General features: G+C 45.9%; 1 protein-coding gene across 1 annotated transcript in view; it reads right to left on the reverse strand.

Moving 5' to 3' along the window:
* LOC112227377 (contactin-associated protein-like 2) overlaps positions 1–25,951 on the reverse strand; it is a 76,830-nt gene that overhangs the window by 24,892 nt on the left and 25,987 nt on the right. Inside the window, exons 11-17 of the mRNA XM_042308075.1 lie at positions 20,233–20,339; positions 19,860–19,979; positions 19,361–19,476; positions 18,933–19,017; positions 16,043–16,199; positions 15,721–15,848; positions 15,465–15,635 (exon numbers count right to left, since the gene is read on the reverse strand). Coding sequence (XP_042164009.1) covers positions 15,465–15,635; positions 15,721–15,848; positions 16,043–16,199; positions 18,933–19,017; positions 19,361–19,476; positions 19,860–19,979; positions 20,233–20,339 — 884 coding nt within the window. The remainder of the gene's footprint in view (positions 1–15,464; positions 15,636–15,720; positions 15,849–16,042; positions 16,200–18,932; positions 19,018–19,360; positions 19,477–19,859; positions 19,980–20,232; positions 20,340–25,951) is intronic.

Genomic DNA, 25,951 nt, shown 5'->3' on the forward strand with positions numbered 1-25,951 from the left:
GACCTGCGCAAACTCCCTGTGCTTACCGGGGGCTAGAGAGACCGGGCAGGCACCGTGTTATGCTATGGAGCGCACGGTGTCTCCAGTGCGGGTGCATAGCCCGGTGCGGTACATACCAGCTCTTCGTATTGGCCGGGCTAGAGTGGGCATCGAGCCAGGTAAGGTTGGGCAGGCTCGGTGCTCAAGAGCTCCAGTGCGCCTGCACGGTCCGGTCTATCCAGAGCCACCTCCACACACCAGTCCTCCGGTAGCAGCTCCCCGCACCAGGCTTCCTGTGCGTGTCCTCGATCCAGTACCACCAGTTCCAGCACCAGGCCTTCAGTGCGCCTCGCCTGTTCAGCACAGCCAGAGCCATTCTTCTCTCTAGCGCTGTCGGAGCCTCCCGCCTGTTCAGCGCAGCCAGCGTTTTCCTCCTCTCCTGCGCTGTCGGAGTCCCCTGCCTGTTCAGCGCTTCCAGAGCCTTCCTCCTCTACAGCGCTGCCGGAGCCTCCTGCCTGTTCAACGCAGCAAGAGCCTGCCAGTCTGCATGGAGCAGCCAGAGCTGCCAGTCTGCATGGAGCAGCCAGAACTGCCAGTCTGCATGGAGCAGCCAGAGCTGCCAGTCTGCATGGAGCAGCCAGAGCTGCCAGTCTGCATGGAGCAGCCAGAGCTGCCAGTCTGCATGGAGCAGCCAGAGCTGCCAGTCTGCATGGAGCAGCCAGTCTGCATGGAGCAGCCAGAGCTGCCAGTCTGCACGGAGCTACCAGTCTGCATGGAGCAGCCAGAGCTGCCAGTCTGCATGGAGCAGCCAGAGCTGCCAGTCTGCATGGAGCAGCCAGAGCTGCCAGTCTGCATGGAGCTGCCAGTCTGCATGGAGCAGCCAGAGCTGCCAGTCTGCATGGAGCAGCCAGAGCTGCCAGTCTGCATGGAGCAGCCTGAGCTGCCAGTCTGCATGGAGCAGCCAGAGATGTCAGTCTGCATGGAGCAGCCTGAGCTGCCAGTTTGCATGGAGCAGCCAGAGATGTCAGTCTGCACAAAGCTACCAGTCTGCATGGAGAAGCCAGAGCTGTCAGTCTGCATGGAGCAGCCAGAGCAGCTAGATCTGCCAGTCAACCAGACTCTTCCAGATCTGCCAGTCAACCAGACTCTTCCAGATCTGCCAGTCAACCAGACTCTTCCAGATCTGCCAGTCAACCAGACTCTTCCAGATCTGCCAGTCAGCCAGGATCTGCCGGAGCCAACTGCCTGCCTGAGCTTCATCTCAGTCCCGGGCTTCCCCTCAGTCCCGGGCTTCCCCTCAGTCCCGAGCTGCCCCTCAGTCCCGAGCTGCCCCTCAGTCCCGAGCTGCCCCTCAGTCACGAGCTGCCCCTCAGTCCAGTGGGGTTCTGGGTGAGGACTACGAGGTCATGGTCGGCGGCGAGGGTGGACTATCCCAGGACACAAGGGGGAGGAACTAAGACATTTATGGAGTGGGGTCCACGTCCCGAGCCGGAGCCGCCACCATGGACAGACGCCCACCCGGACCCTCCCTATGGTTTTGAGGTGCGTCCGGGAGTCCGCACCTTGTGGGGGGGGGGGTTCTGTCACGCCTTGGTCTTAGTATTTTGTGTTCTCTTTAATTATTTGTTCAGGCCAGGGTGTGACATGGGTTTATTGTGTTGTCGTATTGGGGTGTTTGTAGGCATTGGGATTGTGGCTGATTAGGGGTGTGTCTAGCATAGGCTTGGCTGCCTGAGGCGGTTCTCAATCAGAGTCAGGTGATTCTCGTTGTCTCTGATTGGGAACCATATTTAGGTAGCCTGGGTTTCACTGTGTGTTTGTGGGTGATTGTTCCTGTCTCTGTGTAGTGTTCACCAGATGGGCTGTAATTAGGTTTTCACGTTTTGTTTTTTGTTTTTGTATTTATTTAGTAATTTCATGTATCGCTAATTTTTCATTAAAGAACATGAGTAACCACCACGCTGCATTTTGGTCCGACTCTCCTTCAACAGACGAACGTCGTTACAGAGTCTATATACATTGTGTGCAAAAGGCATGAGCAGGTAGGCAAATAATTACAATTTTGCAGATTAATAACACGAGTGATAAATGATCAGATGGTCATGTACAGGTAGAGATATTGGTGTGCAAAAGAGCAGAAATGTAAATAAATAAAAACAGTATGGGGATGAGGTAGGTAAAAATGGGTGGGCTATTTACCGATAGACTATGTACAGCTGCAGCGATCGGTTAACTGCTCAGATAGCAGATGTTTGAAGTTGGTGAGGGAGATAAAAGTCTCCAACTTCAGCGATTTTTGCAATTCGTTCCAGTCACAGGCAGCAGAGAACTGGAACGAAAGGCAGCCAAATGAGGTGTTTGCTTTAGGGATGATCAGTGAGATACACCTGCTGGAGTGCGTGCTACGGCTGGGTTTTGCCATCGTGACCAGTGAACTGAGATAAGGCGGAGCTTAACCTAGCATGGACTTGTAGATGACCTGGAGCCAGTGGGTCTGGCGACGAATATGTAGCGAGGGCCAGCCGACTAGAGCATACAAGTCGCAGTGGTGGGTGGTATAAGGTGCTTTAGTGACAAAACGGATGGCACTGTGATAAACTGCATCCAGTTTGCTGAGTAGAGTGTTGGAAGCAATTTTGTAGATGACATCGCCGAAGTCGAGGATCGGTAGGATAGTCAGTTTTACTAGGGTAAGTTTGGCGGCGTGAGTGAAGGAGGCTTTGTTGCGGAATAGAAAGCCGACTCTTGATTTGATTTTCGATTGGAGATGTTTGATATGAGTCTGGAAGGAGAGTTTACAGTCTAGCCAGACACCTAGGTACTTATAGATGTCCACATATTCAAGGTCGGAACCATCCAGGGTGGTGATGCTGGTCAGGCGTGCGGGTGCAGGCAGCGAACGGTTGAAAAGCATGCATTTGGTTTTACTAGCGTTTAAGAGCAGTTGGAGGCCACGGAAGGAGTATTGTATGGCATTGAAGCTCGTTAAGCTTCGTGAGTTGGTGTTGGAAACTTCTCACAGCGACGTTGCTGGACATATGGGGGTGAGGAAAACCTACAATCGCATATTAAGACATTTCTTTTGGCCTAGATTAAAGAGGGATGTTTCTGATTTTATCAAAACTTGTCACACCTGTCAATTAACTGGTAAGCCTAATCAAGCTATTAAACCAGTACCATTGTTTCCTATTCCTATACTCAGCCAACCTTTTGAGTGTCTGATTACTGACTGTGTGGGTCCTCTGCTTCGTTCTAAAAAGGGTAGCAGTTACCTGTTCACTGTGATGTGTCAGACCACTAGGTTTCCTGCTGCCTATCCTCTCCGATCTATCACGACTAAATCGGTGTTAAAAGCTTTGACTCAGTTTCTCTCATTGTTTGGAATCCCTATGGTCATTCAGAGTGATCAAGGATCTAATTTTGACCTCTAATCTGTTTAGTCAGGTTCTTCAACAGCTCCATATTAAACACAATTTGTCTAGCGCCTATCACGCGCAAAGTCAAGGAGCACTGGAACGTTTCCATCAAACACTTAAGTCTTTGAGAGCTTATTGTACTGAGATGGATAAGGATTGGGAGGAGGGGTTGCCTTGGTTACTGTTAGCCGCTAGGGAAGTTTCACAGGAGAGCACAGGTTTCAGTCCAAATGACCTTGTGTTTGGACATAGGGTGCGTGGACTTTTATCTGTTCTCCAGGATGACTGGAAGTCTCCCGAGCCTCCTCAGTCCCTATTATCGTATGTGTGTGATTTCCAGCGACGGCTGTACGCCGCTGGTGAAATGGTTAAAGAGAAGTTATCATCTTCACAGGAGAGGATGAAGGGCATATTTGATCGCCGAACTGAGCCTTGTCACTTTAGTCCAGGTGACCAGGTTCTTGCTCTGCTGCCAATTGTTGGTTCTCCTTTTCAAGCCAAGTTTCAAGGTCCATATACAGTGGCGCGCCAGTACACTGAGCAAAATTATCTAGTTGCCACTCCAGAACGGAGGAAAGCACACCAGCTGTGCCATGTAAATCTGTTAACCCTATTATGCACGTTCCTCTGAGACTGAACAGTGGGAGTCGACAGAGGACGGTAAAACCTGTTCTTTTGGCTGATACCGTTGTTTCCTTGGGTTCTTGTCGTGCTAGATCTGTGCATGAGGAGGAAGATGTTCCTGGTCCTGACGATTGTATATTTCAGGGTAGATTGAAAAATTCAGAAACACTGGATAATTTAGACAGTCTTCTCACTCACCTACCTGTTGATGGGCGGAAAGAGATGGTTGGTCTGATTCAGAGATTTCCAGGTTTGTTTTCTGATACACCTACACGTACAAACTTAATAGAACATGATATTGACATTGGAGATGCTGACACCATTTGTCAGCGGTTCTATAGAGTTTCTTCAGAGAAACTGCTTTGTCTGGATGTTGAGGTCAGGTACATGCTGGAGAGTAAGATAGCAGAGCCTTCTTTCTCCAGTTGGGCTTCTCCCTGTATCTTGGTCAGTAAACCGGATGGAACAAACCGTTTTACTACCGTAAGGTAAACCGTGTCACAAAGCCAGATTCATTTCCTCTTCCTCAGATGGAGGACTGTGTTGATCAAGTTGGTGCAGCTAAGTTTGTGAGCAAATTTGACCTGTTAAAAGGCTATTGGCAAGTGCCACTGACGAGTAGGGCACGTGAAATCTCTGCCTTTATTACACCCTTTGGTCTGTACTCGTATTCGGTTATGAGTTTCGGTCTGCGCAATGCACCTGCCACTTTTCAGCGACTTATGAACAGGGTTGTCGCCGGTCTGACCGGGTGCGCTGTTTATTTGGACGATGTAGTGATATATGCAGATACTTGAAGAACATCTGTCCCGTATTCAAGCCTTGTTCGAACGTCTGGCTGCGGGTCGCCTCACCATCAATCTGGCTAAATGTGAGTTTGCTCAGGCGACCGTTACATACCTTGGAAAAGTGGTTGGGCAGGGTGAAGTGCGTCCTGTTCGGGCTAAAGTGGTGGCTATTGATGCTTTTCCACCACCAACTACTAAAAAGGAACTGATGCGTTTCTTGTGAATGATTGGTTATTACCGTAGTTTTTAGAGGAACTTCTCTACTGTGGTCGCTCCCTTGACAGATATGCTGAAAGCTAAGGCTGTTTACGTTTGGTCTACTCGTTGTCAACACGCTTTTGAAGATGCAAAGAGGTTGCTTACCTCAACTCCGGTGCTGGCTGCTCCTCATGTGGATTTGTCATTTACCTTGCAGGTGGATGCTAGTCATGTGGGGACAGGTGCAGTTTTGCTGCAAGCAGATGTGTCTGGGGTTGAGAGGCCTGTTAGTTTCTTTTCCAAAAAGTTTAATGATTATCAGTTGAACTATTCGTTTATTGAAAAGGAAGCGCTAGCACTCATTTGGGCGCTACAACACTTCGAAGTGTATGTCGGGTCGGTGGTAGTACCTATTGTGGTCTACACCGACCATAACCCCCTCACTTTTTTGAGGTCCATGATGTGTCCAAACCAGAGGATAATGCGATGGTGTTTCTTTTTACAATCATTCCATCTCGATGTGCGGCACATCCGGGGGACTGAAACCGTGATTGCTGATGCGCTCTCTCGTGCGCCCTGTTCCTAAATGTTTATGTGACTGACCATTGTTTTGTATTGTCATGTTCTCTCTGTCCTGTCTGCTCCCTCCTGGTCTTGTTTTCTTCTTTCCTCTTAAATGTTGCTTCCTGTGTGAGGGTTGCTGAGGTCTGGGGAGGAGGTTGGCTGGGGCAAATTGTAAGTGTGAACACGTAAACCCTGATCAATTTGTGGCGCAGAAGCTGTGTCAATTTGGAACTCAGAGGCTGGTATTTTGTTCCGGGGTCCTTATTGGTCCCCGGTTTTATGGGGGGGAATGTGACGACCCTCCCACTCTGTCTGCCGTATTCTCTCTTTGTTGTTTCCTTATTAGGATGCTGGTGGGCGGAGTTGGGAGGGTCGTCAGCTACATGGGGAAACACCTGGGCCCGGTGTCTCCCAGGATAAATACACCACTTCCCCATTCATGGAGGAGACTCTCTCCATGCAGACACCTTTATGGATTTTGTTGTGTTTCTTGGTGGTTTTTGGGTTGTTTGCGACAGCATCTTTCAACACCCTGCATTATCACATTCATTCATGCATGCAAAACACTCACTTACACTACTGATTACTGATTACACACACCACTGTATATTTTCCTTAGTTGCTTTAGTTAATAAATCTTTTGTTACGCCTTATCTCCACGTTGTCTCCCTTTTGTTACGGGCTTTGAGCCGGTTCGTGACACAAGTAATATAACCTAACAATTTCACAAAAACTACCTTATACACAAGAGTAAAGGAAGGAATACGAATATGTACATAAAAATATATAAATGAGTGATGGTCGAACGGCATAGGCAAGATGCAGTAGATGGTATAGAGTACAGTATATACATATGAGATAAGTAATGTAGGTATGAAAACATTATATGAAGTGGCATTGTTTAAAGTGGCTAGTGATACATTATATCAAGCTGGCAAGATGCAGTAGATGGTATAGCGTACAGTATATACATATGAGATGAGTAATGTAGGGTATGAGAACATTAAATAAAGTGGCATTATTTAAAGTGGCTAGCGATACATTTAATTACATCCAGATGGTAAGATGCAGTAGATGGTATAGCATACATATGAAATGAGTAATGTAGGGTAAGTAAACATTATATAATATAAAGTGGCTAGTGATAAATTGATTACATCAATTTTTCCATTATTAAAGTGGCTGGAGTTGAGTCCATATGTTGGCAGCAGCCACTCAATGTTAGTGATGGCTGTTTATCAGTCTGATGGCCTTGAGATAGAAGCTGTTTTTCAGTTTCTCGGCCCCCGCTTTGATGCACCTGTACTGGCCTCGCCTTCTGGATGATAGCGGGGTGAACAGGCAGTGGCTGGGGTGGTTGTTGTCCTTGATTATATTTTTTGGCCTTCCTGTGACATCGGGTGGTGTAGGTGTCCTGGAGGGCAGGTAGTTTGCACCCAGTGATGTGTTGTGCAGACCTCACTACCCTCTGGAGAGCCTTCCGGTTATGGGCGGAGAAGCTGCCATACCAGGCGGTGATACAGCCCGACAGGATGCTCTCAATTGTGCATCTGTAAAAGTTTGAGTGTTTTTGGTGACAAGCCAAATTTCTTCAGCATCCTGAGGTTGGAGAGGCGCTGCTGCGCCTTCTTCACCACGCTGTCTGTGTGGGTGAACCATTTCAGTTTGTCCGTGATGTGTACGCCGAGGAATTTAAAACTCTCCACCCTCTCCACTACTGTCCCGTCAATGTAGATAGGGGGCTGCTCCCTCTGCTGTTTCCGGAAGTCCACGATCATCTCCTTCATTTTGTCGACATTGAGTGTGAGGTTATTTTCCTGACACCACACTCCGAGGGCCCTCACCTCCTCCCTGTAGGCCTTCTCATTGTTGCTGGTAATCAAGTCTACCACTGTAGTGTCATCTGCAAACTTGATGATTGAGTTGGAGGCGTGCATGGCCACGCAGTCGTGGGTGGACAGGGAGTACAGGAGAGGGCTGAGAACGCACCCTTGTTGGGGACCCAGTGTTGAGGATCAGCGGGGTGGAGATGTTGTTACCTACCCTCACCACCTGGGGCGGCCCGTCAGGAAGTCCAGGACCCAGTTGCACAGGGCGGGGTCGAGACCCAGGGTCTCAAGTTTAATGACGAGTTTGGAGGGTACTATGGTGTTAAATGCTGAGCTGTAATCGATGAACAGCATTCTTACGTAGGTATTCCTCTTGTCCAGATGGGTTAGGGCAATGTGAAGTGTGATGGCGATTGCGTCGTCTGTGGACCTATTGGGGCGGTAAGCAAATTGGAGTGGGTTTAGGGTGTCAGGTAGGGTGGAGGTGATATGGTCCTTCACTAGTCTCTCAAAGCACTTCATGATGACGGAAGTGAGTGCTACAGGGCGGTAGTCATTTAGCTCAGTTACCTTAGCTTTCTTGGGAACTGGAACAATGGTGGCCCTCTTGAAGCATATGGGGAAAGCAGACTGGGATGAGGATTGATTGAATATGTCTGTAAACACACCAGCCAGCTGGTCTGCGCATGCTCTGTGGACGTGGCTCTGGGGATGCCGTCTGGGCCTGCAGCCTTGCGAGGGTTAACACGTGTAAATGTTTTACTCACGTTGGCTACAGTGAAGGAGAGCCAGCAGGTTTTGGTAGTGGGCCGTGTCAGTGGCACTGTACTGTCCTCAAAGCGAGCAAAAAAGTTGTTTAGTCTGTCTGGGAGCAAGGCATCGTGATCCGCGATGGGGCTGGTTTTTCTTTTGTAGTCTGTGATTGACTGTAGACCCTGCCACATACCTCTCCTGTCTGAGCCATTGAATTGCGACTCCACTTTGTCTCTGTACTGATGCTTAGCTTGTTTGATTGCCTTGCGGAGGGAATAGCTACACTGTTTGTATTCGGTCATGTTTCCAGTCACCTTGCCCTGATTTAAAGCAGTGGTTCGCGCTTTCAGTTTTGCGCGAATTCTGCCATCAATCCACGGTTTCTGGTTGGGGAATGTTTTAATAGACGCTGTTGGTACAACATCACCGATGCACTTGTTAATAAACTCGCACACCGAATCAGCGTATTCGTCAATTTTGTTGTTTGCCGCAATGCGGAACATATCCAAGTCCACGTGATCGAAGTAATCTTGAAGCGTGGAATCCGATTGGTCAGACCATCATTGAACAGACCTGAGCACGGGAGCTTCCTGTTTTAGTTTCTGTCTATAGGCAGGGAGCAACAAAATGGAGTCGTGGTCAGCTTTTCCGAAGGGAGGGCGGGGGAGGTCCTTAAATGCGTTGCGGAAGTTAGAATAACAGTGGTCTAGGGTTTTGCCAGCCCTGGTAGCACAATCGATATGCTGATAGAATTTGGGGAGCCTTGTTTTCAGATTAGCCATGTTAAAATCGCCGGCTACAATAAATGCAGCCTCAGGATATGTGGTTTCCAGTTTACATAGACTGGACATTGGCGAGTAGTATGCTTGGGAGCGGTGCGCAATGTGCCTGTCTAAGGAGCCTGACCAGAACACCGCTCCGTCTGCCCCTTCTTCTACGGCGTCGTTGTTTTGGGTCACCGGCTGGGATCCGATCCATTGTCCTGGGTGGTAGGCCAAACAGAGGATCCGCTTTGGGAAAGTCGTATTCCTGGTCGTAATGTTGGTGAGTTGATGTTGCTCTTATATCCAATAGTTCCTCCCTACTGTATGTAATAAAACCTAAGATTACCTGGGGTAACAATGTAAAATATCCTGCGTAGTTTCCTAGGAACGCGAAGCGAGGCGGCCATCTCTGTTATTGTCCTGAACTTCTCTCTTACACGGAACCCAAACCGACTGTGTGCGTACGCCATCGTGCATACATTTATTTTGTCCCCCTACACCAAAAGCGATCACGACACGCAGGTTAAAATATCAAAACAAACTCTGAACCAATGACATTAATTTGGGGACAGGTCGAAAAGCATTAAACATTTATGACAATTTAGCTAGTTAGCTTGCACTTGCTAGCTAATTTGTCCTATTTAGCTAGCTTGCTGTTGCTGGGATATAAACATTAGGTTGTTCTTTTTTTACCTGAAATGCACAAGGTCCTCTACTCCGACAATTAATCCACACATAAAACGGTCAACCGAATCGTTTCTAGTCATCTCTCCTCCTTCCAGGCTTTTTCATCTTTGAAATTATATTGTGATTGGCATTTAAACATTCATAGTATTACCACGACAACTGGCAACACAGTTCGTCTTTCAATCCCCCACGTGGGTATAACCAATTAGGAGATGGCATGTGGGTACCTGCTTCTATAAACCAATGGGGAGATGGGAGAGGCAGGACTTGCAGCGCGATCTGCATCAGAAATAGAAAGGACTTCTATTTTAGCCCTTGGCAACGCAGACGCTCGTTGACACGCGCAAGCAATGTGTGTGCAATAATTGAATAACATAGATTTCTAAATGTATTTTGCAAAGCGAGTGATGTAGTCAGGGTATTAGTGTCTGGTGTAAAGCAGACTGAAGCAGGTTATCCTCTAGGATTTTGCCTGTGCTTAGCTCCATCCCATTTATTTTCACTGTCATTTAGATCATTATTGAGTCACTACAATGTGGTTGATCCATCCTCAGTTTTCTTCCATCACAGCCATTGAACTCTGTAGCTGTTTTAAAATCCCCAATGGCCTCATGGTGACATTACTAAGCAGTTTCCCTCCTGTCCTGCAGCTCAGTTCAGAAGGATGACTGCATCTTTGATGTGTCTGGGTGTTTTAATACATCATCCACAACACAATTATTAACTTGACCATGGTTAAAGATATATTCACTGTCTCATTTGTTATTGTTACCCATCTACCAATCACTGCCCTTCTTTGAGGCTTTCAAAAAGCTCCCTGGTCTTTATTTAATCTGTGCTTGAAATTCAATACTTGACTCGGGGACCTTATAGATGTATGTATGGGAGACAGAGGAAAGGTGGTCAATCAAAAATCATGTCAACCCCTATTATTTGACACAGAGTGAGTAACTTATGTGATTTCTTAAGCCAAATTTGACTTCTGAACTAATTTAGGCTTGCCTAAACAAAGGGGGTGAATAGTTATGCAATGACTATTTTATACTGAACAAAAATATAAACGCAACATGTAAAGTGTTGGTCCCATGTTTCATGAGCTGAAATAAAATATACATTTTCCATAATAATAAAACGCTTTTTTCTCTTACATTTTTGTGCACAAATTTGTTTACAACCCTGTTAGTGAGCATTTCTCTTTTGCCAAGATAATCCATCCACCTGACAGGTGTGGCATATCAAGAAGCTGATTATACAGCATGATCATTACACAGGTGCACCTTGTACTGGGGACAGTTTTGTCATACCACACTGCCCTAGCAAGCAAAAAGTCAATAACTGCTCATAGCATGGAACTGAGAAAAATTGCTTTTATTTACCTTGGTTTCACAGTTACATTATGCAGTTACTGCTAACATGACCCCTCACACAATGCAATAGAGGCAGGATACTTGTCCACATGATTAAACAAGTATTTAAGGTTACTAACCACCGGTCCTGGGATTCATCATTACGCACACCTGGCACTCATCATTACGCGTACCTGTGAATCATTATGCACACCTGGACTCCATTACCTTCATAATTTCCTCCCCTTTATATGCCACTCTCCAGTTGGTATTGTTCTTGTGTATCGGCGGTCTGCCTTATGTTAGTGTCATGTTCTTGGTTTTGTTGTTTTATTAAAACGTTGCACCTGCTTCCGACTCACCGCCCCATCATTACAGATTATCACCTCACCTATGGGAAGCATCAGGGAGTGTTTTTTTCTTTTGTGTGTCAGTGTAAATGACTTCAGTCTGGGAGCCGCACAGGCTCTCATGCCTCTGCCAGATCGCCAGGCTAGCCGGCTCGTCGGGCTTTCATGCCTCCGCCGGCTCGCCAGGCTCTTATGCATCAGCCGGTCTGTCAGATTTCCGCGCCCCAGCCGGATGGACAGGTTCCCGCGCCCCAGTCGGCTCGACAAGTTCCCGCGCCCCAGGCGGCTCGACAGGTTCCCGCGCTTCAGCAAGGGTGACTGGTCCACTCTTGATCCCCGGGTTCGTCCCCTTTGTTGACATCCTGCGGCTGGAGCTGCACGTCAGGGACGGGGTACTGCCACGTATACTCCCTCTCTGGGCTCTAGGCCATCAGGCTGCTGATTATTCCGCACACCTGTCACCATCATCAAGAGCACCAGCGCCTCATGACACTCACCTGGAATCCATCACCTTGATTATCTTCCCTATATCTGTCACTCCCCTTGGTTCTTTCCTCAGGTGTTATTGACTCTGTTTCATGTTGGTGCGTTGTGTTTCGTGTTTATTGTTTTGTTTATTTATTAAAACACTCACTCCCTGTACTTACTTCCCGACTCTCAGTGCACTTGATACACATTAACTAATTTTTGACCAAATGAGCAGTTACTGCCTTTTTGCTTGGTACGGCAGCACAGATGTTTCGAGGGAGTGTGCAATTTGCATGCTGACTGCAGAAATGTCCACCAGAGCTTTTTGTAGAGAATTGAATGCAGCGTGACATATATCCTTCACATAGAGGCTGTTGATTGTGGCCTGTGGAATGTTGTCCCACTTCTCTTAAATGGCTGTGCCAAGTTTCTAGATATTGTAGGGAACTGGAACACGCTGTCGCCCGCATAGACCCGGAGCATCCCAAACATGCTCAATGGGTGACATGTTTGAGTATGCAGGCAATGGAAGAACTGGGACATTTTCAGCTTCCAGGAATTGTGTACATATTATTGCGATATGGGGCCATGCACTATCATGCTGAAACACGAGGTGATAGCACCGGATGAATGGCACGACAATGGACCTTATGATCTCGTCACGGTATTTCTGTGCATTCAAATTGCCATCGATAAAATGAAATTGTGTTCGTTGTCCATAGCTTATGCCTGCCCACACCAAAAACCTATCGCCACCATGGGGCACTCTGTTTACAATGTTGACATCAGCAAACCGCTCGCCCACACAATGCCATACACGCTGCCTGCCATCTGCCCGGTACAGTTGAAACCAGGATTCATCTGTGAAGAGAACAGCGTACCTGTGGCCAACGAAGGTGAGCATTTGCCCACCGAAGTCAGTTACGACGCCTAACTGCAGTCAGGTCAAGACCTTGGTGAGGACGATGAGCATGCAGATGAGCTTCCCTGAGACGGTTTCTGACAGATTCTGCAAAAATTCTTCAGTTGTGCAAGCCCACAGTTTCATCAGCTGTCTGTGTTGCTGGTCTGAGACGATCCCGCAGGTGAAGAAGCCAGATTTGGAGGTCCTGGGCTGGCGTGGTTACATGTGGTCTGCAGTTGTGAGGCTGGTTGGGACGTACTGCCAAATTGTCTAAAACGATGTTGGAGGTGGCATATGGTAACGAAATTCATATTTAAATGATCTGGCAACAGCTCAGGTGGACATTCCTGCAGTCAGCATGCCAATTGCACGAACCTTAAAAACTTGAGGCAAACTTGAGACATCTGTTGCATTGTTGTATTTTGTTGTGTGACAAAACTGCAAATTCTAGAGTGGCCTTTTATTGTCCACAGCACAAGGTGCACCTGTCTAATGACCATGCTGTTTAATCAGATTCTTGATATGCCACACCTATTAGGTGGATATATTATCTTGGTAAATGAGAATGCTCACTAACAGGGATATAAACACATTTCTGCACAGAATCTGAGAGAAATAAGCTTTTTGTGCGTATGGAACATTTCTGGGATCTTTTATTTCATCTCATGAAACACGGGACCAACACTTTACATGTTGTGTTCATATTTTTGGTCAGTATAAAACAAAACATAATTCATGATGGTTTTTATTTTATTTTAGTTCGTTTTGGAGTCAAAGATAATAGTTTCAGCATAGTTTTAGTTTTTCAAACAGGTTTGTTCATTACAGTATTTGATTTCGGTTTACTATATTGGTTATTATTATTGGTTTTCATTTTTAGTTTCAGTTTTTGTTTACTATAATAACCTTGGTCTGCTTACATAACAGTATTGACTTTTCAATGAATGTGAAGTAAGCTGGCATTCAATTTACACTTTGAAATGTCGGAGGCCTTGAAATATTGTTGCTGGTATCATGATGATTTGAAACATGAAAGACTGACAATATTGCATTTATAGCTCTGAAAAATGTAAAATTTTCTAGATGGGTTTTTGACAAGTACCTATCAGACCATGACACCTAGAAATGCGTAAGGCAGACAAATACTCCAGTAGTGAGATAGATCTCTTCACAGCGGCACAGTTTGCTCATTTTCCCCTCTGTCAATCGTCATTTACTTCATTGAAACACTGCTGACAAGTGTCATCATACCCCCTGTTGGGTCCAATTCCACCGAGACAAACGTCACATACCGACTACCTGTCTGTAATCACTCAACATCCTTTCTGATTGTTTAATCCACATCAATCACAGAGATCCAGGTTACCATCGAGTAATGAGATTTCACAGGGATTGTAATTGAGCGCTTTCCACTAACCAGGGGTCTCACCCTGGACCACCTTTCATTGGGAGAATCATTCTTTGATTTGATTTCCCAACTGACTCAATAGATCTATATTGAAGGGAGCTGTCTGATTACATTTGTTCTCCATTCAGAGCATGTACTGAAGCTGTGGAGATGACATAGGGGAGCCCTGTCAATCATAGATCCACCTGTTCAGAGCAGATGCTCGGCCTGCAGGACTGGCAGAGAACCTCCTGAAGCTCAGAGAAGAATTTTGGAGGGGGGCCAAGTCTCATTAAAACAACTGCCATTGCCAAGCTCTAAAGAGAAATTCTAATGCATAACGGTACTCTAGAGTTTTGAGTGAAAAAGTATTTAAAATACAACAGCTTACAAGGGGCTTAGTAAATCCATTTCTCTTGGCAGACTAATACTGTACCTTGTGAATATTAAAATGGGGGGAAACTATTAAATATGAAATGTTTTTTACAGAATATTTTCTGTCTGTGTCTCTAACAAAAGACATGGTTTCTTCAGAGCAACTGAATCACTGTAATAATACTGCTCAAATACTGTCAACTCATTGCACCAAAAAATGGCGTCAGTAAAGCTTGAAATCTGCCAGAGAAAAGGGGTCAGAAACAATAACAAATGGGGCCTGAGGCGATGGAAGCAGCTCAAAGATATTTCTGACCATTGATCTTTCCCAGCGGAAGGAAACTGCTCCCCACCAGCTCAAAAATCATGCTTAAATGTCACTGGAAACCAATTTGATCTAACAATACCATTTCCAAACAGGGATCCCACTGTGCTGGTGAACTTTAAGTTAATACTGACTTCCAGCCATTTCTAAAGCGCTAAAGTTTAATATCTGATGACAAAATGAAAGAAGTATGGCCTGCAATCGATGAGATCAATGGCAGCCTTTATGGAGAGCCCTAGGGTTGGTCTTCTAACATGTTCTCCGACTCTACAGTACACACACACTGGTGCCCCAAAATTCAATCTACCATCTTGTTACAGTCCCCAAGAGCTGACCCTGGAGATTTATTAAGAACTGAATGTTGTTTTACAGTAGCTCTCATGGAACGTGACACTTGCTTAGTGGCTGGTGGTTTGTTTTTTAGTAGGAACAAGAGATTCTTGTTTTGTGGCTGCAAGATAGACATGATCCTTTTTGACTTAGAGGAAAGTCTTAGTGGAATGTCTAGGTCGATATCTACTGTGAATAAGCCTCACTAACACTGTCCAAACCACTGAATTTATACTGCATCTATACATTATATATTGTAATGGTAGGTTTTTTTGCAGATGTGGAGGTAGAGCTTTGATACTGAACTGCACACACATCCATAATACAGGTCTACAGGTAGTGTATATCGACCTGTTACTGAGTAGTAGTACACTCACCTTTTAGCTCCAGGCGGATGAAGTCAGCATTGCCAAGGTTCTCCAGAAAGACGCCATAAGAGGAGGAAGTCTTGAAATAGAAAGAGATGTCAGCACTGGTCTCCCCTTGGAAGGTAGGGAAGTGCAGGTATGATGCAGGCGTGTTGAAGGATGCTGCGTTCCAGTAGTTACCTGGGAAACAGACAGGAAACAAGAATAACTGCCTGTGTACATTACTGATTAGCATTCTAAGTTGTGGAAATGATAACAAACTCACCATCTCCTTGACAACGCAGTGGACCCACAGTCAGCTTAGCCTCAGAGCCAGCACGGTTAGTGTCACCAACTACCACCTGACTCACAGGCAGATGGTCTTTATACACCAGGAGACCAGCATCCTCTCTCCTAAAAACAATACATCACAAAACTATATGAAATACAGAGTAGAATTTTCACTACAAAAGGCACAACAGTAAGATTGTAGCACAAAGAAAATGTTACAATGTATTACTTGATACATTTCAGGATAACTAGATCTAGCTTACGTTTCCATACGGTAGCATTTCATCTCTAGTGTTGTTCAGAGTGGAGTCACTCACCAACGCGTTTGGTCAGCGTCACAGTTGCAGTAGTACTTGGGGTCGGTGCAGTTCCTCTCGATTCCACAGGCACACTTCTGGATCCCTGGTCCTGAACCACCCCAGTAATAATGCCTCTCATTGGCCCTGCCAACCCACCATGTGAATGGGGACCCAGCTGCAAAATAACAGCATGAATCAGCACAGAACATACCAAAACAACAAAATACTCAATACGTAAGCATGATGCTACATTATTTGTGTATATCTAAACAAATGACCATAGTCTAAGCTGTTTCATTAACTCTTCTACTGGCATACAAATAACACAATGCTACCTTTGTTGATGTCAATCTTTCATGGCAAATAGCATTGAAGTTGAGATGGGTCTATTGATGCATATTGTATGAATAGGTCAGACGCCATAAAACGGCTATATTACAAGCCTACAGTATGTATAGATCCTTATGTACAGTACAAGCGTTACCAGATGATCCGTTTCCCTCACTCCGTTTGACACTTTACTTTTTATTGATTGAGAGAAGCTATGTGGTCTATTAATCAGCTATTCACCCCGTTTCACCCCCGCACCAACAGCAGCACAGACAGATAGTCTTATTCAGCACTCCAGGTAATAAAAAATGACTCGCTCTAGGGAATGGGAAAATAACTGGTGTGAGGAATCACATCAAGTGGAAATGTCTGTTCTATAGATGGACAAACAAGATCATTTATCAAGGCAAACACTCCCCAGGGCGTTTGTTCTTCTTCAACATCTCCACCATCCTTGTGTTGTGTCCTGACTCCTGCATCATCTCTAGAAACTTTTAAAAGCACTCTTGTGTTTTGCTGTTTACAATGTGAATTATGCATTTGAAATATTTTCATATTTTTCAGAATAATCAGACAATGGTCATGTCTGCCATAACAATAAGCAGTGGGAAAACATTAAAAATAAAAAAAACTATGTTTACAGTAATTTTCAAAAGACAAGAAAGTGTTATTTAATTACAGCCAAACGATTAGGCACTTTCCATCTTGTCATTGTTACTTATCAGCAGCACCTGGCAAAAATTGCCCTCCAGTGAATGACAAATAATAATTGAATGAAAAATAATAATAGGTTTGTAGTACATTATCAAAGGGGACGGTGAAACATTTATGCAGTGTTTACATCAATGGGGAAATAATATTGGAAGGATAATGCGTCTGCGGTTTATAGCAGCTGGGGTGGTCTGTTCATCACACACGCCTTCCTAGATATCTCCCAAAATTGTTTCAGTAATAGCCAGGGGGACACATAGCGAGGTGGTGAGGCTCCAGGGAAAGAACAAAGGCTGTTATACTGGTTGTTTCCTGCGAGGTACCTATGTTCCACACGGGTCCCCACATGCATGGGAGAGAGTGGGATATGGAGAGAGCGAGAGGAAAGAGACACACACACACACACACACACACACAAAGGGGGTTGGATATACAGAGAGAGTGGAGCGAGATTGGGGGGAGCAGTGTGGACTCCCTGGATATTTATTTTTATTTTACCTTTATTTAACTAGGCAAGTCAGTTAAGAACAAATTCTTATTTTCAATGACGGCCTAGGAACAGTGGGCAGAACGACAGATTTGTACCTTGTCAGCTCGGGGGTTTGAACTTGCAACCTTCCGGTTACTAGTCCAACCACTAGGCTACCCTGCCGCTCCAAAGTAATCAATAATTCAGGTTATTTATGGTGATGAGAGGGAGACAGGCTGAGGGCCTGGAGGCCAAGCGTCCCCCCGTTGAGTGAGAGGGGAGAGGCACACCAGCAAGGGGATAATGTCAGGTAGAGTAGGCTTCTATTCCTCAATACTGGTTGAATGGGCACCACTGGGGACAACGCAATAAGACTACTAAATGAGGGAGAAATAGTACGGCCAGGCAGTCTTCTGACCAGGAATGTGTGACTCCTCATCTCTTTCAGCGCACTGATGCTGCCAACCAACACGCTCCCTTTCACCATGCTAAACAGCTGTTGAGCTGCGAGGTGTACAGAGCTCACCAGAACACGAATGATGTGTGGGTTTTATCTGTCAACATCTCCAGTCAGTCTGACCATTGTCTCAGATCCTAACACATCCAAAGGATTTGATGAAAACTTGTTATGCTGGTCATACAGTTCACGGTATTGCAATTCCAGTGGGTCAGAAGTTTACATACACTAAGTTGATTGTGCCTTTAAACAGCTTGAAACATTCCTGAAAATGATGTCATGCTTCTGATAACCTCAGGCTCAGAACTCTATCGACCCTCAGGGGGAACGGCTGTCATTTGATAGCACCAGATGAGATGAAACCAAGGTAAAAAAAAACAGCAAACAAAACAACACTAGATTGTTGGAAGACACTGAAGAGCCTTTGGGTTTCTGTGGCTGTCATGGAATTTCAGTTGTAATATTTCCTGTAGTTGGCTTGAGGGAATGAAACAGTTCCAGTTGCCACAGATAGTATTCCTCTTTTCCATGAGATGGGAAGAGAGCCACTGCAATAAGCGCTTGGCTCTCTTCTGTGAGTAATGACAAGGGATGACAACTACTGTGACGCTATCTAATGTAAGCCTGCTTGCCTTCTCATCTTGTGAAACACTTGCCAAATAAAATAGATAAGAATATTCTAGATTTGTCGCCCAAATGCTAATAACCATCTGCTATACAATCTGACAACACTTAAATGAACATTCATCAAAAACAAACACTGGGAAGGGAAAAGAGAAGACGGCATATTCTTGGCATATTATTTCTGCAAATGCATAAATTAGTGTGTCTTTGTTGGAAATAATAGTATTTCCCTTTAGAAACAGATCCTTTTCTCAGATATACATATGAGCACACAAAAACACATACAAACACCAAAAAACACACAAAGTCCTCTTTACCTGGGTTATTGAGCAGTCGAGACATTCGACAGGCGTAGGCTACATGCTGTTCACAGTACTCTGCACTGCTCGTGATGGCTGTCACCTGTCACAGGGAGAGAAAACAGGGCTTGAGCAAAGAAGAATGCATAACATTTAGTAATTGAGGGATCGTAGCAGAGCTGAGTGAAAATACACTGAGAGAACATCTTTAATAAACAATGTAGCTAGCTAGTGCCTTCGACAGTAACATTTAAAATACACATAGGGCTGGTTTCTCGACACAAAAAAAAATAACCATGGAGTTTCTCCATTGAGCATGGTTCTCAGTCCAAAACTAGACTTCGTGTCCGTTAAACCTGCCCATAAATTCCATGTTTCTTTTCCATTGAGCTGGTTCCATCATGAACGGGTGATGATGTCATAGGGTCATAAGGTAGTAAGGTCACCTGCTCTGTGGACATGTTGTAGTTGAGCTGCAGCAAAGCCTTTCTCTCCAAGTCTGAGCCACTCACTGAGGTCTGGGGAGACAGGTTGTTTCTCACTGTAGTCCACACCTTGTCCTCTGCAACATAGTCAACAACACCATCAAAAACCAGTCAGCGTGACCAATATTTACAGGAGAGGAACAAAATGTAGGTCAGCTATCCCAGTGGTCAAAACTGGTTGCCATGACATTACTACAACCAGAAGAAGAACAATACATTATTGATCCATTTTCCTTGCAGTCCACAGAAAATTGAAGTCCTCCGGTTGCTGGCCCGCCTCTCTAATGTCTAGGTTACCTGCCACCCCAAATTACAACCAAACACCAGATTTGGTTGTATTCTGGTTATAATGATATAATTTCAACCAGATTTGCCTGCTCGGATGGGACACAATCATCTGATGCCATAATGGTTAAGTGGATTTTCTGTTTGGTAGGCTTGGGAGGTACTGTACTCTTACCAGTCATGTTGCAGTTGACTTTGAAGGGGCCTACGGGACCACTCCCATCAGGGTCGATCCAGTACGTGCCAGATGTTTTACCAAGATGTTTGTATTCCTCACAGGACTGTTCATACACGGCTGGAGAAGAGGAATTCACACGCGAGAGGAAACCACATGTATTATGGAGTTTACATTACAGCAGAATTACTTATTCATCATTATAAATCCAGGAGTTTCCCCATGTGGTTTTAATGTCAGTGAGGTGAATGTGCAAAAATGTAACTGATGTTTCAGATGGGTCCCTGAGGGTATGAATAATGAGAGATCATAGATGAAGATGTCCATATACTCTATGAAGATGTCTTGATAGGCTGAGGAGGAGGATACTTACAGGTATGGCATGTAGCCCCAGTGTAGCCTGTCCCATTGCAGGAGCACCTGAAACTGTCCCAGGTCTGAGTGCAGCGGCCTCCATGTTCACAGTGGTTAGGGACACATCTGGGGGGGGGGTAGATCACATGATGAAGTAGCAGAAGTGACCGAAAATTGAACTACTTTGACATTTGTGAAACTACAGATGTAGGATCATAATTTGAGCCAGTCTGCTACAGCAGGAAAATAATCCTGCAGCAACAGGAAATGTGAATTCTTATGTGGATTATAATTAATGAACAATTTTGTAGGGGTTGATACATTTTTCATAAGGGAAAATTAAGTATGAAATTTCAAAAAAGAAATGACAAACATCAGAAGCCTTTTTAAACCTCAAATAGATTACACATTCTCCTGCAACAGAGTGATCAAATTAAGATCCTACATCTGTACAGATGGGACAGAAAAGATTGTAGGGATAATAACTTTCGTAGTGTGCATCCTGCAAATATCATCTACCCTCAAAAACAAATTAATTTGAGGCTGCATAGATTTGGTACTTCTTCAAATCATATTCACATGGCGAAGAAGTGCTGTCTAATTGAAATACGCTGACCTTAGTGAGACAACTGGGGTTAAATATCACTGTGGTGTCTTTGTGTCGTGACAGTAATCAGCCAACCCACAGAGCTGTGAGGAGGTTTGTGACCTTTTTTTCCATGTACAGTACCAGTCAAAAGTTTGGACACACCTACTCATTCAAGGGTTTTTCTTTATTTTTTACTTTTTTCCACATTGTAGAATAATAGTGAAGACATGAAAACTAGGAAATGACACATATGGAATCACGAAGTAACCAAAAAAGTGTTAAACAAATCAAAATATTTTTTATATTCTTGATTCTTCACTCTGCGGTCCAACTCATCCCAAACAATCTCAACTGGGTTGAGGTCGGGTGATTGTGGAGGCCAGGTGTCAGGTATGCGTAAATAGTTGTAAAGGAGTCAGGTGCAGGAGAGCAGATATGGTGTAGCCAACGGAGCCTTTTATTTTGGCGAACCAAAAGCACACGGTAAAGTGAACACGAAATAACAATGCGGGTTAACATAACCCAGTGCAACAGACTAATGTATGCAATACATGAAACCGAATAAACAATACCACACAAAGACATGAGGAGTTGGGAATGGAAAATGAAAAATGGATTGGCGATGGCTAGAAGACGGGCGACGTCGACCGCCGAGCACCGCCCGAACAAGGAGAGGCATCGACTTTGGCAGAAGTCATGACACCAGGTGTAATGAGTACGATGGGGGACAGAGTGCTGGTTTCAAGCGCAGGGTGCAACAGGTGTTTATTAGTAAAGGACCACAGGAGGAAGCAGGTAGCTGTGTCCAGGGGCAGGCAGAAGGTCATACAAAGGGACTCCAAAAAAGTAACAGTACAGGCAGGGAAAAGGCTAATATCGTAGTCCAGGAGATCAGGCAAGAGGTTGATGACAGGAAATTTGATAGGCAAAAGTACAGGTAGGGAATAGGCAAAAAGGCTTCGTTAGTGAGGATGGCCAAAAACTACGATACACGTGAGGACTAACACAGAAATAAACAGAGCTTCGAATAGTATATGTACAAAAACAAGCAATACCTCACAATGATGGGGTGCAAAGAACTGAACTAAATACTGTATGTAAATGGAATACAGGTGTGTGAACAGGTGATCAGAATTCAGGTGATTGGGATCTGGAGAGTGAGATGCGTTCTGGGGATCTATGTGTTGGAGAGTGTGAGTTGGAAGCAGACGTTACACCAGGTCATCTGATACAGCACTCCATCACTCTCATTCCAGGTCAAATAGCCGTTCCACAGCCTGGAGGTCTGTTGGGTCATTGTCCTGTTGAAAAACAAATGATAGTCCCACTGAGCGTAAACCAGATGGGATGGCGTATCGCTGCAGAATGATGTGGTAGCCATGCTGGTTAAATGTGCCTTGAATTCTAAATAATTCACAGACAGCGTCACCAGCAAAGCACCCCCACACCATCACACCTCCTCCTCCATGCTTCATGGTGGGAACCACACATGCAGAGATCCTCCGTTCACCTACTCTGCATTTCAAAAAAGCACTACGGATGGGACAAAATAATCTCAAATTGGACAGATTTCCACCGGTCTAATGTCCATTGCTCATGTTTCTTGGCACAAGCAAGTCTCTTATTCTTATTGGTGTCCTTTACTAGTGTTTTCTTTCGCAAAAATTCGACCCTGAAGGCCTGATTCACAAAGTCTCATCTGAACAGTTCATGTTGAGATCTGTTACTGTCTGAAATCTGAGGTGCTGTTAACTCTAATGAACTCTGGGTCTTCCTTTCCTGTGGCGGTCTTCATGAGAGCTAGTTTCATCATAGCGCTTGATGGTTCTTGCGACGGCACTTGAAGAAACGTATAAAGTTCTTGAAATTTTCCGTATTGACTGACTTTCATGTCTTAAAAAAATGATGGACAGTTGTTTCTCTTTGCTTATTTGAGCTGTTCTTGCCATAATATGGACTTGGTCTTTTACCAAATAGAGCTATCTTTTGTATACCACCTCTACCTTGTCACAACACAACTGATAGGCCCAAATGCATTAAGGAAAGCAATTCCACAAATTAACTTCTAACAAGGCACACCTGTTAATTTAAATGCATTCCAGGTGACTAACTCATGAAGCTGGCTGAATACCTAGAATGTGCAAAGCTGTCACCAAGGCAAAGGGTGGCTACTTTGAAAAATCTAAAATATTGTCACACCCTGACCTTAGAGTGCCGTCATATTTCTCAATTTGTTTAGGTCAGGGTGTGATGTGGGGTGGGCATTGTATGTTCTATGTTTGTATTTCTTTGTTTTGGCCGGGTATGGTTCTCAATCAGGGACAGCTGTCTATCGTTGTCTCTGATTGGGAACCATACTTAGGCAGCCCTTTATCCCACCTGTCTTTGTGGGTAGTTAACTTTGTTTGTGGCACTAATGCCTTGTAAGCTTCAGGGTTGTTTTTTCGTTTGTTTTTTGTTGGCGTCATTTTGAAATAAAAAGGAAAATGTACGCTCACCTCGCTGCACCTTGGTCCACTTCTTTTGACGGCTGTGACAAATATAAAGTGCATTTTTATTTGTTTAACACTTTTTTGGTTACTACATGATTCCATATGTGGGATTTCATAGTTTTGATGAATTCCCTATTATTCTACAATGTAGAAAATAGTACAAAATACCTGGAATGAGTAGGTGTGTCCAAACCTTTGACTGGTACTTTATGTTTGATACCACAGTGTGGTGAATGGTAGGGTCTATCATTTTATCACTGTACTAGTTCATTTCCAGGTCAGGGACCCCCTACACCTATGTGTCGGTCACAGTGTCTCCCCAGACGCCCAACGTTAAAAGCATTAAACCTGCTGGTGTGATCAAAGGGCTGTAGTAACATGAAGTTCCAATTGAAGGTAGGTGAATTCCCCCTGGTAGCATTGTTTAGACTGAGGATATCATCGCCACAATTCTGTAAATATGCATTTATTTCTATTTAATGCGAGAGAAATTCTGGTGTTTTGGATTAGCGTTAACATAATACTGTATGGTTCGTCGTTGGGAGAAAGAGAGGAGGACAAAGGTGCAGCGTTGTAAATATTCCATTATGACTTTTAATGAAAACGAATACTCGAACAAAACAACAAAACACGATAAACGAAACAGTCCTGAACGGTGAAATAAAACACAGAACAGAAAATAATCACCCACGAAACACAATAGAAAACAGGCTCCCTAAATATGATTCTCAATCAGGGACAACGATTGACAGCTGCCTCTGATAATAGCTAATCATAGAAAAACTAACATAGACAACACACCCAACTCACGCCCTGATCATACTAAAACAAAGACATAACAAAATAACTAAGGTCACAACGTGACAGTAACCCCCCCCAAAGGTGCGGACTCCGGCCACAAAACCTGAACCTGTAGGGGAGGGTCTGGGTGGGTGTCTGTCCGCGGTGGCGTTCTGGCGCGGGACGTGGACCCCACTCCACCATAGTCCTTGTCCGCCTCTTAGACGGCCTCCGTGGCATCTTTAGAGCGGTGACCCTCGCCGCCGACCTCGGACTGGGGACCCTAGCCACTGGTCCCGAATGGACGGGAGACTCCGGCAGCACCGGACTGGCGGGAGACTCCGGCAGCACCAGAGAGAAGGGCGATTCCGGCAGCTCCTGGCTGACGGACGGCTCTGGCAGCTCCTGACTGACGGACGGCTCTGGCAGCTCCTGACTGACGGACGGCTCTGGCAGCTCCTGACTGACGGGCGGCTCTGGCAGCTCCTGACTGACGGGCGGCTCTGGCAGCTCCTGACTGACGGGCTGCTCTGGCAGCTCCTGACTGATGGGCGGCTCTGGCAGCTCAGGACAGACGGGCGGCTCTGGCAGCTCAGGACAGACGGGTGACTCTGGCAGCTCAGGACAGACGGGCGACTCTGGCAGCTCAGGACAGACGGGTGACTCTGGCAGCTCAGGACAGACGGGAGACTCTGGCAGCTCAGGACAGACGGGCGACTCTGGCAGCTCAGGACAGACGGGCGACTCTGGCAGCTCAGGACAGACGGGTGACTCTGGCAGCTCAGGACAGACGGGTGACTCTGGCAGCTCAGGACAGACGGGAGACTCTGGCAGCTCAGGACAGACGGGAGACTCTGGCAGCTCAGGACAGACGGGAGACTCTGGCAGCTCAGGACAGACGGGAGACTCTGGCAGCTCAGGACAGGAGTGAGACTCTGGCAGATCCGGACTGGAGGGAGACTCTGGCAGATCCGGACTGGAGGGAGACTCTGGCAGCGCTGGACATGCGGGAGCACCTGTAGGGAGGAGACGGAGAGACAGCCTGGTGCGTGGGGCTGCCACCGGAGGGCTGGTGCATGGAGGTGGCACCGGATAGACCGGACCGTGAAGGTGCACTGGAGCTCTCGAGCACCGAGCCTGCCCAACCCTACCTGGCTGAATGCTCCCCGTAGCCAGGCCAGTGCGGCGAGGTGGAATAGCCCGCACTGGGCTGTGCTGGCGAACCGGGGACACCATGCGTAGGGCTGGTGCCATGTACCCCGGCCCGAGGAGATGCACTGGAGACCAGATGCGCTGAGCCGGCTTCATGGCACCTGGCTCGATGCCCACTCTAGCCCTGCCAATACGAGGCGCTGCTATGTACCGCACCGGGCTATGCCTGCGCACCGGGGACACCGTGCGCCTCACGGCATAACACTGTGCCTGCCCGGTCCACCTCTTTCCACGGTAAGCACGGGGAGTTGGCTCAGGTCTCCTACCTGACTTAGCCACACTCCCCATGTGCCCCCCCCAATACATTTTTGGGGCTGCCTCTTGGGCTTCCTTGACCGCCGTGCCAACTCCATTCTCCGGTATCCCTCCTCACATTGTTCCAGAGGATCCCAGGCGGGCTCCGGCACTCTCCCTGGATCGACCGACCACCTCTCTATTTCGTCCCATGTTGTAACCTCCTCCAGATAGCGCTGCTCCTTACCACGCTGCTTGGTCCTTTGGTGGTGGGTGATTCTGTAACGTTCGTCATTGGGAGAAAGAGAGGAGGACCAAGGTGCAGCGTGGTAAGTATTCATTATGCCTTTTAATGAAAATGAATACTCAAACAAAACACGATAAACGAAACAGTCCTGAAAGGTGAAATAAAACACAGAATAATATAAAAT

This window comes from Oncorhynchus tshawytscha, linkage group LG28 (assembly GCF_018296145.1).
Source record: "Oncorhynchus tshawytscha isolate Ot180627B linkage group LG28, Otsh_v2.0, whole genome shotgun sequence".
NCBI lineage: Eukaryota > Metazoa > Chordata > Actinopteri > Salmoniformes > Salmonidae > Oncorhynchus > Oncorhynchus tshawytscha.